This window comes from Falco cherrug, chromosome 7 (genome assembly GCF_023634085.1).
Source record: "Falco cherrug isolate bFalChe1 chromosome 7, bFalChe1.pri, whole genome shotgun sequence".
NCBI lineage: Eukaryota > Metazoa > Chordata > Aves > Falconiformes > Falconidae > Falco > Falco cherrug.
Window position 1 is genome coordinate 46128686 of NC_073703.1, and position 13059 is coordinate 46141744.

The 13059-nt window shown below is 36.9% G+C and overlaps 1 protein-coding gene across 3 annotated transcripts in view; it reads right to left on the reverse strand.

Moving 5' to 3' along the window:
• TTC17 (tetratricopeptide repeat domain 17) overlaps window positions 1–13059 on the reverse strand; it is a 59333-nt gene that overhangs the window by 27592 nt on the left and 18682 nt on the right. For 2 of the 3 annotated variants that reach the window (XM_055717390.1, XM_055717392.1), the window contains 11 exons: window positions 12838–12947; window positions 12404–12548; window positions 11881–12020; window positions 11504–11664; window positions 11074–11186; window positions 9423–9563; window positions 8872–8987; window positions 7597–7771; window positions 6935–7012; window positions 4519–4743; window positions 2404–2590 (listed from right to left, as the gene is read on the reverse strand). In XM_055717390.1, coding sequence (XP_055573365.1) covers window positions 2404–2590; window positions 4519–4743; window positions 6935–7012; window positions 7597–7771; window positions 8872–8987; window positions 9423–9563; window positions 11074–11186; window positions 11504–11664; window positions 11881–12020; window positions 12404–12548; window positions 12838–12947 — 1591 coding nt within the window. The remainder of the gene's footprint in view (window positions 1–2403; window positions 2591–4518; window positions 4744–6934; window positions 7013–7596; window positions 7772–8871; window positions 8988–9422; window positions 9564–11073; window positions 11187–11503; window positions 11665–11880; window positions 12021–12403; window positions 12549–12837; window positions 12948–13059) is intronic. The other variant, XM_055717391.1, reaches the window with a different exon arrangement.

The window sequence follows — 13059 nt, forward strand, 5'->3', positions numbered from 1 at the left end:
ACAATCTCTTTTAAATTGTTTTCTTTGGACTGAAGGATGAACAGAAGACTCCCCAAATTTCAGGATACTTGTAAGTGCAAAAGGTAATTTCTGGGAGTGCATTCTCAAAATATTTTTGGAGACTTAACCTCACTTTCATACAGCCTGTCAAGGTTTCCCTCGAGTCAGCTAAGTTTACAGTCAGGGAAAAAGTGTTTTCCCAAACCTTCTAAAAATAAGACAGACAAATCTACCTTTCCATTTTTGAATTCTCAGTTTTGACTTAAACCACAAATCATCATCAAATTTCAATTAATCAGTATGTTTATTTTATACTCTGCACAAGAACGTACAAAGAACATTTACACTATTTGTCAGGTTTCTTGCACTCAGACAAAAGATGACCTAAAGGGTATTATAAATAGAAATGAAAAAGAAAGAAACATTACGACAGGAAGAGTCCCAGAAAAAGGCAAAAATATAAATAAAGAATAAAATACTTGAATTCTGGAATACTGAAATTTAATCAGCAAACTAACATGCCAAGGCACATCCACGCTCTCTTGATTTAGCAGCTTCACAGATTCCTTAACAAACAAAACCAACCCCAATATACCAGATGAACATATTCATGCTTACTTTGTTAACTTGTGGCCAAGCTAGCAAAAAAGGAAAGATAACACTTTTCTCATAAGCACTTCTGATACGGGTTTCTCCTCAAGAAACAAGAACTTCCTGAACAGCATACACAGGAATAGTTGACCTCAAAATGAACATCCTGTATCAAGAGTCAATGCAAACAGCAGCCAAGAATCAGACACACTAAAGGAGCCTATTTTTAAGTATTACAAGTTTCTTCCTTAAACGCATACAAAAAAAAAGGATGTACAAGATCACTTTGGTGCTCAAATACAGCCACTGCTCCTTATCACCTCAGTGCTGTGAACATACTTCTAAATTAGTTCCTGCTTAACTTCAAAACAGAGTGACTATCATTAACGTCTGACTGGAACACTTTTAAATTTGTAAGTTACAGCCATTTTTAAAGATCTTAATATAAAGTAAACAAACATTGACTCTTTTTTCCAGAACAGCGGAAGTGTCTCTTGTGATGAAATGTGCAAGTTCCACTACTGCTTAGAGTGTCTGCTGGGTTTTTTAACAGAAGGGCGATCTGACATTAAGAGATTCAATGAAAGGTACCAGTGTAAGAGCTGACATTATGGAAGTTGGTAAGCAACCCGTCAGTGGGGCCATAATACCACTTTACTACACTACAATAGTATTATTCTAATGGCATAGTCCTGGAATTTCACCTATAATGGCATCATCCGTATTGTACCAGGAGATATGATGGCCTCTAGTCTATGTTTAGACGGCATAATTCTAGATGCTAAATCAGAGGAGGTTACTCCATCCCTTTCTGCTGGAGAGGGAACTGGAAAAAAAAATAATTCAGAGGAAACCCTAGCAATACTAAAAATCAAAAGCATTTCTCTCATGGGAGGTTTTCATTTAAAAACAAAGGAAAGATTAGACGGAAATCTCCCTTTATTAACAACTTGAGAGAAGGAATTAAAAAATATACTCATAAATGTTCTTCAAGATTGCTCATGAACAGCATATTGGCCATATACAAGTACAGACAAAATACTTGAAATATTCAGTGGGATTCACTGAAATAGAAGAATCCATCTCCAAAAGCTATTATTGTTTGTATTGTTTGGTTTGTTGTTTTTTTTTTTTTTTTTTCTAATACAAGTAGTCACTAAGGAAAATAAAGCATTCCATCTCAAATATTTTAAAATATTTTTTTGGGAGAGACTGGGTTCAAAGCCATTCTTACAGATTTTTGGAGGGTTAAAAGCAGTGACCACAGACCCCATATAACAAATGTTGACACAGTATAGTCTATTTCTGTAAAGACTGAACACTAGAAAATGACATCCAAAGCACTGCAAATACTGAATGGATACGGAATAAAACTAAAATGCTCTTCATCAAATTATTCCGCTTTAAAAAACATATCCATCTGACTGTAAAAATTGAAGGGATATACAAATGAGCTGTCGAGTAGCCCAGCAGTAGTAGCTATGCACTTCCATAAATACTGAATCCAGCATTCCTCATTTACCAGTAGAGATATCAGTGAGGCTATTAAGGTATTACTGACACACTCAGGAAGCAATTTGCACTCAGTGGCAGCCCTCTAGATATTTAAGAGGTCATCCTCAAGAACTTCTTAATGGACTAACTTTTCCATTAAAAGCAGTGCCTCAACCTTGGTCCTTATAAGGAGAAAGCACTACAAAGCAAAAGGGAGGATCCTTGGAAAAAAAGCAGAGTAATCATGAATTTGAGGTGCAACACCCAAAGCAAACAGACACTATCTCACTTGTGGTCTATATTTCAGCAGTTGCTTACCACTGCACACAGAAGAGGTGATGTTGTACAGAAAAGGATAAAACTGTAAACAGCGGATCATCTTCAGGCTGCTTTCGCACTCCAAGCACTTGGTCGTCAAATCCAGTGCACGTCTGAAGGCCTGCAGGGCTCCACTAATGTTGTTCAGAGCCAGATAAGCATTTCCCAGGCTCAAAAAAGTCAGGGGCTGCAAAGAAAAAAGCAACATACCCCAGCATAAGTATGTTCACTGTTTAAAATTGAAGCCAACTAAGAAAAACCCCTGCCAATTCACACTCTCCCAGAATTTGGCTGGAAAGAATTTAGGTAGCTTCTTAAACAGGGACTGCCTATTCTTAGAATGGCGATACAACAGCTTGATGCACTGGTGCTAAACAAAAGCTGTTTTGACATAAGGTTGTGTTCAGGATTCCATCCTCCTACAATGAAAAACAGCTGTTAAATACACACAAGCTGAAATGAGGCATTAAATACTTACTTATAACCCATCATAAACGTAATGCTTACTGCACAGAGTAGCAAAGAACTAAATTGAAATGCTAGAAAACATTTTAGAATGATTGAAAGTCAGCAAAAATGTAAAAATATTACTAGCGTTCTAGCAGGACAGATGCATTTTATTTGTCAGAAGTATTCAGGATTTACTTGAACAGAACCAAGTTACTGAAAACACCAATGTCACACCAGCTTAGGGGTACACATTTATGTTTACTTTCAATTCTTTATAAAACTTAATATTTCTCTCCACTTCTTTTGGCTAGTCTCACCAAAATACGTGTAAGTTTTCAGAGCCATCTTAGCTTGTATTATTAAACACCATTCAGAAAAAGGTACAAGCTGAGCAAGAGGATTTTTTTTTTAAAAGCTTTTGCTAATATAGCACATCCTTCACTCCCTGTAGCTATAATTAATTTTGATTTGCATTTACTGTCCTTTATATTCCAGGAAATACTATTCAGGTACAAATTCTCCTACCAGATTTTTTGATATAATAGGTATTACAGGACTGAGAATGCCTGAAAAAAAAAAAAAAAAAAAAGAGCAGGCATTACTGTAATGAGGTAGAACTCAACAGTATTTTTGAAGAAAAGCCCTGCTCACACAGCATGGTCCTAAGGATCCCCAAGCTCCTCCCCTCCAAGGCTGTGCTTTCAAGTGTTCTTCTTAAAGTACATCATTCAGCTATAGTTCTTTCTACAGTTTTTATTTTTGCACTCTTACCTGCTACACAAATGAGCTAACTCATTTCCAACAATTGCAAACTTGTTTCTGAATGCTATATTGAAAAAGCTTATTCTCTTTTAGCTTTTTTATGTGCTAGACGGCTGGTGGCCCAGCAGGTTTAAGTGCTCTCTTTATCTACCTACAGAGGCAGAAGAACAGTAAAAAGTCACTTGAACTTCTTACTGAAGCATCTCAAACATAAGACCAAAATTACTTTCTAGATGAAATATGTCCCCGCCACACCCCCACCCCCTGCTTCCTTTTTGCAATTGTTCTGGCCAGTCCAGTAGTTTAGTTTAAACAGAAACCTTCTACATGACACAGGTGGCAACCTACAAAATGTTTATAATGTTACCACTCAGAAATACAAAAACCCCTTCTGAATCTAAGGTTGGAAGTAAAGTCACCAAACAACTAGAACACGGCTTTTCCTTTAGGTATATAGATGAAGTCTAGGGACAAATAAAACAGTACAGATAAAAAGTCAAGTGGCACAGAAAGATGTCTATACATCTTGGTGACATACGTGCTACTTCAAGGGTTTTAAAAATCAAGATACAATCCTGTCAGCATTACAGACCTCTGTTTTAGATGAAAATGTTGCCAAAACACCAGGATTAGATTCCTTGGAGCTGCTGCTGCTAATACAGTTTCTGGGAGGCAAAAAGTCTGTCACCTATTTTAGAAGAACTGCTCTACATGTTTACATTATCAAGAACCAACATCACCCCCAGCATGATCAAGAATTTAAATGAAAAATCTGTTGCAAATCACAAGCTGGAACTTGAACTGCATGCACAGGAAAGCAAGCGCAAGTAAGTAATACTCATTTAGAAAATAATGAAGGAGAAGACATTCACCGCTGAACAAACACAAGAAACATCATCTTACCTCAGAGGCATTGATGGCCAAAGCCTTCAGCAGGAGCCTGCTGGCATCCAAATGAAGACCATAATGAATCAAGAGGTTAGCAAGATTGACCAGAGGGATGTCCTGATATTCATGTGGGGCCAAATTAAATGCTTTTTGCAAACAGGTGATAGCAAAGGTGCTATTTCCAACGGCACGCCAGTACAATCCAGCTTCATTAAGCACAAGCCATAGAGGATCTTCTGGCTATAGGAATGAGTCAGGGAAAAGGATGAAAAAACCCCCACCCACAAAGCGGTGTCTCAGGAAGACAGAATTGCCTGCTCTTTGGTAAGAAACAAACAAAACTCACCCTTGCAGTACCTTATCAACTACGTACAAAGTACTCTTTGCTGAGACTGCTCTACTCTAATTGACATGATTTACAGTCTGAACTGTAGTCTAGTAGCACCTGTTGCTCACACTCGACTCTTACGACTCACTTCTATCGTGACCACAAAATCCCTTAAATATATAAATGATAATAGTTAGCTCACTTCAGGAAGCAACATTTGTGAGCCACTTCAGAGTCTTGGAATTACATTAATACAGATCTATATAGAAATGTTACAATTTGAAGGTCAGGCAGCTTTTAAATTGTAGTTAGATGTGGTTCCAGGTCCTATATCCAACATCAAGACTACCTACCAATTCAAGGTTTCAGAGTTATTTTTTCTCAGATTTAGTTATCTATTTGTCTAATGAAAGTTGGCAAGTAACATGCATTAGATACTGCTTAAAGATTATAAAATAGCAAGCAACAAAGGAGGGCAGCTGGAAGAACAGAGGAAGTGCCAAATACACCTTGAATGTTCCTTCCTCCTCTTTCACCTATCACAGAAAACCAAATGCTCATCCTAGAGAAGAAATAGCAAAACTTTAAAATAGCGACAGATGGACAGAGCTATGTAAAACATGCACTTTCAGATGGAGCAGTTTCAAATAGTTTAGAAACACATTATAGTTTTTAATATTTTCAGCATTCTGTTACCCAGTTCTACGAAGAATTTAAGTATAAAAGCAGCAACTGAAATTAATGTCCAACCTACACAGCTGAAGCCCAAACATGCATGAGTAGGAGACATGCAGCTACGATTAAAGCAGCAAAAACGGATAAGCACCTTTACAGTACAGTAGTATTGTATTAATGCAATACAGCTGGCATTACAGTAACACTGTTGAAAAACTTAATCAATACAAAGACTTTCTTCCACGTTTTAAAAACAACCTCACCCAGGAGGGTTCTACCTATGGTTCAAGATGAACCAGGAGACACCAACAGGATTTATTACCTCTTCGTTTGGAGTACCTTACATAATCTATAATTTTAAGAATATTGATCACTGTTTTCAATGTACATAGGTAACATTACTTCCATACTACTCATGCCTAACTCCTCACGGAATTACATTCCATACACAGGTCCCAATGACCTTTCTCTAACTAAATCCTCAGCAAGTTACTAGCACTTTGTTTTTTCCAATACAAAGATACCAACTGTAGCACTCCTGCTCTAGAAAGTTTATCATTAAGAGAACTGGCATGACACAACAGTGTTCTTACATCAGCATCTAAATGACCAAGTAGTCCAGACTTTTAGCACGAAGGCAACTGAATACTACAGTTAAAACCAAAATACCTATGCACTACAACAGTAAGACATATATAGGACTGTTCTGAACAACATAATAACGGGAATCAACTGCTGTTCATTTTTCTTCTGGGTAAGACAGATGCACATAGTAAATGGTAATGATTTTAGACTAAAAAAAATACATAAACACACTGCCTTGACATAACTTGTACAAGAGAGTTAATTTGAGATTTATCAGTTTGACATGTCAAAAAGAGTCAACCTCTATCTCAGTTCTTCCTGTCATTTGACTTGTGATGACTCTCAAAGGCCTCATGCATGATGGAGGTGGCATTCCACAGGGTGTTATACAGGTGTACATCCTTTGCCCCAGAGTACTAGTTATCCTCACAGAAGATTGACAGAGGATTGGTTTCTTTGGAGGGGGGTGGGGGGAAAGGCAGGGTAGTAGGGAGGAGGAAGAGCAAAAGCCAGGCTTGTAGGGAGGGCTGAAAGAGGAGTAGTTCCAAGCTTTTTCACTCCGTTAAGCAAATGGCTGCCAGGATTAGCTAATATACTGCGGCTCCATGTCCTGCAGTCATGTACAAGAACATGTAACTATAAGGCTGTTTGGTCCACACTAAGCTAAATTAAATAGATACTTCATATGCTTGCACTTCACTTGTGAACATGAATTTTTATGTTTCATCTCGGGTACAGGCAGCAAATACACTTACTACTTGCACATCACTGACATCTTTAGAGCTATAGAAATGCATTAAGTAAGGATTCTGAATTTATCTCATGCTACAGTTTTTGACGTACCTTTTTCATTGCATGATCTAGAAACACTCCTATCTTCACCTGTGTAATACTTTGATTGTTGATACGAGAATGCAAAACCTGGACAACAAAGGTTTTATTTTTATTTTTTTTTAAACAACTGAACACATTTTACAATATATATCTACATGGGTCATTAAAGTCTCACTTCCCTAAGTCTTCTCTTTAAAAAAAACAAGAGTGGGGGGCAGGGGTGCGGAGGAGATACTGTTCTAAACAGACGATGTGAACGTGTAATGATTAAAGCAGCCCATCTCCAGAAATCAGTATGAAGGACTAATCTCAGCCTGAAGTTACCACCTTGGTAGAATACGGTAGTTATTTGAAACCCCAAGATGATGAATCATGTCAAGTGACTGCTAGAAGTTTTAAAAGAAAGTGGTAATTTCAAATAGTAAATTAAATTTCCTACTCTGTGTGGTTTTAGTCAGCATTTGAAATAAGTCAGACAAACGTTATGCTGAGTGACAAGTTCTCCCTTTCTCCAGCCCTGTTAGAAAGCACCCCTTTTTTAGAAGTACTGATTGGCTTGTGGTAAGTAATCTTTTAAATATCAGAACCTTTCATGTTCTGAGTAATTTTTTTAAGGCAATAAAGGGGAGAACTTTAAAACAGAAGAGAACCAATGAGAAAATGCCTCTTACTTGTCTTGCTTGATCATCCGGCATCTTGAATTTCAAATTTAGGTTACTGTCTAGCTCCTTGACCAGTATGTTTAGAGATTCATTGTTACGAGCATCAGTAATGGAAGAACAGTCTGGTGCCTGGGTTTCTCCATGCCCAACAATATCTCTTGGGATACTCAGGATTGGCTGGATTCTAACAATAAGCAGAACCAAGACAAATTAATAGCACGTGCTGCATGTCCCTGATCTGTAAATTTAAGATTCAGCTATGTATCAACTGACAAGCCTCACACTGTAGACCTGCTACAAGACATGAGCTGCACATCAGAGGCGTTCAAGGACCACCCTTCCCTTGAAAAGTCATTAATAAATAAGGTCTTTACTTTCCATTTTAAAGCACAGAATACCGGTAAATAACAGACAATGCAGTAGATATAAGACACAGGAGGTCCTCATATTATGCCAGTAAGGATTGTATGAAGTTTAGGACTAAACAAATGTGAAAAAGAAAGTGCTGAAGTTTTTTAAACTGAAGTTTGATTTCAAAAACATCAAGAGGTAGAATGTTCTTCCCAAATAATTTGGCTAAGTTGAACACTGTTTTTAATTCAAAGGAAGCTTCAGAACATTTGTGGATAGGAACCTTTGGTTTAACATATGCTTAATACCAGAATTACACCGACTAGGAGAAGAAAGCTTTCTTGTTATCACTATTATAATGTTAAGTATTATTGCAACATAGACACATTTTTTTTTATCCTATGTAACAACAAATATTACTGACTATTCCACAAGTAAGCTGGTTTCCTACTTCTGCCCCAAAGAAACGAGCCAGGGCTTTGCACTCCTAATAATTTTTTTTATATTTTCTGGTCTTCACAATTTTCTGTTATTGTAACTAAGGCTAAGAGGATGCATGCAATCTACAACAGTTAATTGTAGTTATGAAACAGATACCTCATTTTCTCTCTCAAGGTCTTCTTTTTTATTTTTAAAAATATGATCTACAAGACATTCAGACTTATGCTTAAATCCTCATTCTTTGAGTAATACCGTAGATATTTCATAAATTCACCTTGTATGAACAGTCAGGGAAGAATCACCATGAATTGGATCTGACTGTTACAGCAAAGATGACAATAAAACACTCTCCTTCTGTGGAACAGCCAGAGAAGGCGGTCCGAACACATCTGTACTGTTGATTACTAATTGCAGCCATCCTCTCCAGAAAGAAAACACTCATTAAGACAGTGTGAAAATTTACAAATATGATTTTAAAAAATCAACACTTGCCTGAATCCCCTATTTTCTGGGGGCAAGAAGTAAGTTGGCAGTTCTTCTGGATCAGGAATTTTGGGAAAAGATTTCATGCACTCGGTTCGCTGAGGCCAAAGAATATGCTGTTTGTCCTAAGGGGGAAATGAATTATTTTTTATTATTTGACCAACATTTTAAATATTCTAATTAACAAGCTAGTAAGAACATAAGGAAAAGTATGGAGAAAAAAAAATGCAGAGATCTTTAAAACTATTATCTTTCCATCTTTTGTGGACTATAAGCAGTTTAGTTTTCTATCTTTACTCAGCTGTACTGCTTTATTTGCAGCAGATATTTACAGAGGTGACTAAGAACACCACCCTCTGATGTAGTGGAGTTTCAAATGATGGGAAACTGGTACAGAGACACTACAGAGATGCTTCTATGTTGAAGAAATTCAGAATGCTACATTCTCCAGTGCTGCCACACATCAAAACTGTAGCCCAATGCTACTAAGTTTCACATAAACAAGATCCAGTCTTTCACAAATCCTCTTTGAAAGGGCAAAGCTTGGCCTCTTCACTCACTCTACTGGACTCTACGCTCCACACTGACACAATAGAACGAGCAACAGGAGAAGACTGCAAGGACTGGCTGTGGTGGCTTTGGTTCGCATGAAGATCCAAATTCACAGATGTCATACTAGAAGTTGAAGAGTCTTCACCAAACTAGAAACAGCAGAAAAACAATATTTAATAAAGGAGACTATATTACGGCTGAATTTCTGTACATTATTTTTCCCCCACACTACTTCTGTAGGTAAGCTCATTGATGAGCTGAAATTTGGATAGCAGAAAGAAAATAAATGGAAATCTAAGCCTCCTGATCCACTCACACCATGGAAAAGTAATATTCATGTTGTAAATAAGTCAACAATGAAAACACAAGTGCAAATCAATTAAAAAAATGCTTAAAGGTACCAAGCAAACATTTCTAATAGACCACAAACAAAATCTACTAGACTGCATAGCTCTAGTTCAAGTCAGAGTTACTAAGACTCATGGCTTACAAAATTATCTTGATAATCTGAATTTATAATTATTATAATAGGAAGAACATCCATGAAGAAAACAGAAGAATTATTCCTGCTTCTTAAACTACTTAAGGGGAAACTCCAGAACATACTCCACATGGCAAAATAAGTGAAACCATAATGTTTATCTGAAGTTTTAACACAGCAGCGGTGTTGCCTGGGTGGCTGTTGTTTTAGATTTTTAGTATTAGTATGCATGTTGTTCCCAATACTCCTGCCACAGACATCCTTGCTGTGCTGTCTAATTCAAGGTATACAATCAGCAACTACTAACAAAACCAGGCTAACACCTTATTTTTGGGCTGCAAAAGCACTCACTAGATTCAACACCACCGAGTTCTGCTCTTCCATTTGTTAATTGCTTATGGCAGGTTTGTGCTCCCTCTGGTAGGAAAAACGATTAAATTGGAAGGAGCATGCAAAAGTTGCGTAGCTTGAGTCATACGACAGTGTAATAAACAAAAGAAACTACGATCCATTTTAAGGCTGTTGAGATAAGTGATTAATACAATATTATTTTAAGCACACTTCTATCCTGTTACGTTGGAATATCCTTTCCACTAAAAAGTAATTCTTGTTCCATATAGCACATGTACATTAGAAATGAACACTAGAACACTAACTCCTTAGAAAACCTTTACCTCTTGGTTAACACTAGCTGCATAATGCTTTTTCCTGTCCTCTCTGAAGGAAACTGAGTTGGAAAATTAAAAATTATGCTTCTGCTAGCATGTCTGAAATGGAGTATATTTACGTAAGAGAAATCTGTAATTCCTCAAGTGAGGATTTTTGTTCTTCCTCAAAAGAAAAACTTGGCTGTTCTGTGCAGGTTGAAAAAGCAAAGGAGCCAATATAGAAGTGGCTGGTTAACTCACAGGAAACTAAGACTTTGGACTAAAATAAAGTTTTTTGATTCAAATAATTCTAACATTTCTCTTTTCTAAGCACAACTAAGTCTTATACAATAAATGATCTAGATTTCTATAACCCAGTCTATCTCAGCCTGTATTACTAGGAAAAGAAACTAGCACTACATACTTCACACTCTGGAAAAGACACTAAATGACTTCTCACTATAATTAACACACTCAAAGCTAATCAGGCAAATGGGATGCAAGTTGAAGCAGTGGTATCAATTCACAAACCTGGACATATTCCACATTTTCAAAAATGTCTCCGCGGTGATAACGAACAGGCTGGTCCCACTGGCAGTGCAAACTATGCTGCTGGTTGCCCAGTCTACAAATCTGATGGTTCCCTGCAGAGCACAAAACATTTTTTCTACTATGTAAGCAAGGTTTCCAAGGAGACAAAGACAGCATACAATCAATCCCTCCACCCCCAGTTTGGTCTCAATCCTTTTTATTTATTTAATCAACACAGAGTAAACTCCGTCTTTGAATGACTCAGAAAAATCCCTGTTCAAGAACATACCGCAATTCCTTTTTTAAGAAGCAAAACACAAGAGCCATGCAGGGCCATCTTAATACATAAAGGAGATACGTCCTGACATTAATCTAAATATGTGCTATTCTTCATCACTATAATGAGGATGAACTCTAAATAAAGTTTTACCTAATTGAGCTTCTTTTGCCATCTGTGTCTCGTGAATGATGTTCCTCAAGATTTGTTCCTCCTGGATGAGCTTGTACTTGTCTAAAACATCTTGTTGCCTAAGGTAATGGTCATGCTGCTTCTGATATTCCTTCAATTCATTTAATGTTCGCTGAAGTGATCTTGAAAATTCAACAGTAGAAAAGATTTACTTTGAACCTTTTTTAAAATACCAGCTTTTCCTACAGTGTTGCACATTTTCAACTTTGGGTTTCTTGAAGTATTCTTATGAATGAAAGTTGAAAAATCATTATTCTATTTGAAGTGTAAATAATTGCTGCAACAGAACAATAGAAGTGAGACTGTATGAATTGCCACTAGGATGCTGTTTTAGTTACCTATGCTGGGCTTCCAATTTTTGCTCAAGTTTTTGCTGACATAGGACAGCATGCTTCCTTTTTACAGCTTGCTCAAACCCTGGTTTGGCCTGTAGAGCATGATCGTAACAGAGGACCGAGTGGTTGTACTCTCCAAGCATCTGAAGAATGATCGAGAGAGAGAATTAGCCATTGTTTGATAACATTTAATGAAAAATACTCCACTCTTAAAGAAGTCATTAACTCAAATTTTAATTTGTGTTAACAAGCAGCCTCTCATTTCTGAAACTCAAGTCACTGTATCATCTGCTAGAGAAAGGCTGCAGGAGAATTTCCCTGGGATTTATTTCCAAGTGTAGATAAAAACCTCTGTTGAAAGGCAGACTTTGGACGAAAACATCTTGACAGAATCTTAAATATTAAGTGTGAAATGCACATGGAACACAAGACACATTGTAGAAGAGCAGAGCATTACAAATCAAGCTAGAAAGATTAAGAAATATTCAGTTTTCTACAAGTCTTGGAAAATAAAGACAGTATTTACTGCGTAAATATTTCCCAAAGTGTAATAGCTGGTAAAGAAGTCACTGTAATCCAGAGCGGCATGGACCACAATAGCTGCATCTGCAGAGAAGTGAGCCCGGTGCAGAATATTTGCCAAATTTACCAGTGCAATATCTTTGTTTTGCCTAAAAGAAGAAAAAATGAGAAGAAAAAAAGAAAACTCGGTCCTTAAAGAAAGTCAGACTATGTAAGAATCATGCATAAGGACACATTTATTCATCAGTCATATATTAAATATGTAATTTGATAAAAACGTGTCTAAGCTATATATATGCCTAGTATAGCACATAAAGACTATGGACAAGTAACAGGGATTATTCCTCAGGATACAGTTTTAGAAACTAAAACCTGTTTATACTAATTAGGATAACTAGAGAAGAAATCTGAAAAGACATATTTATTAGCAATTCTTACCTTGAAGAAAAATGCAGGGCACGCATGGCACATTCTACTACTTGGTATGGCTCATTCTTTATTCGCCAGTAAAAAGAAGCCATATTATAGAGTACCCAGGAAGAGGAGTTCTGCAGTAAAGAGAAACACATGAACTGTACTAACTACTAAGACATGAACTAAAAGCTTATATCGGGACTTTAATTACTATGGGATGGAAAGCTGAGCACCAAACTTCCTCTA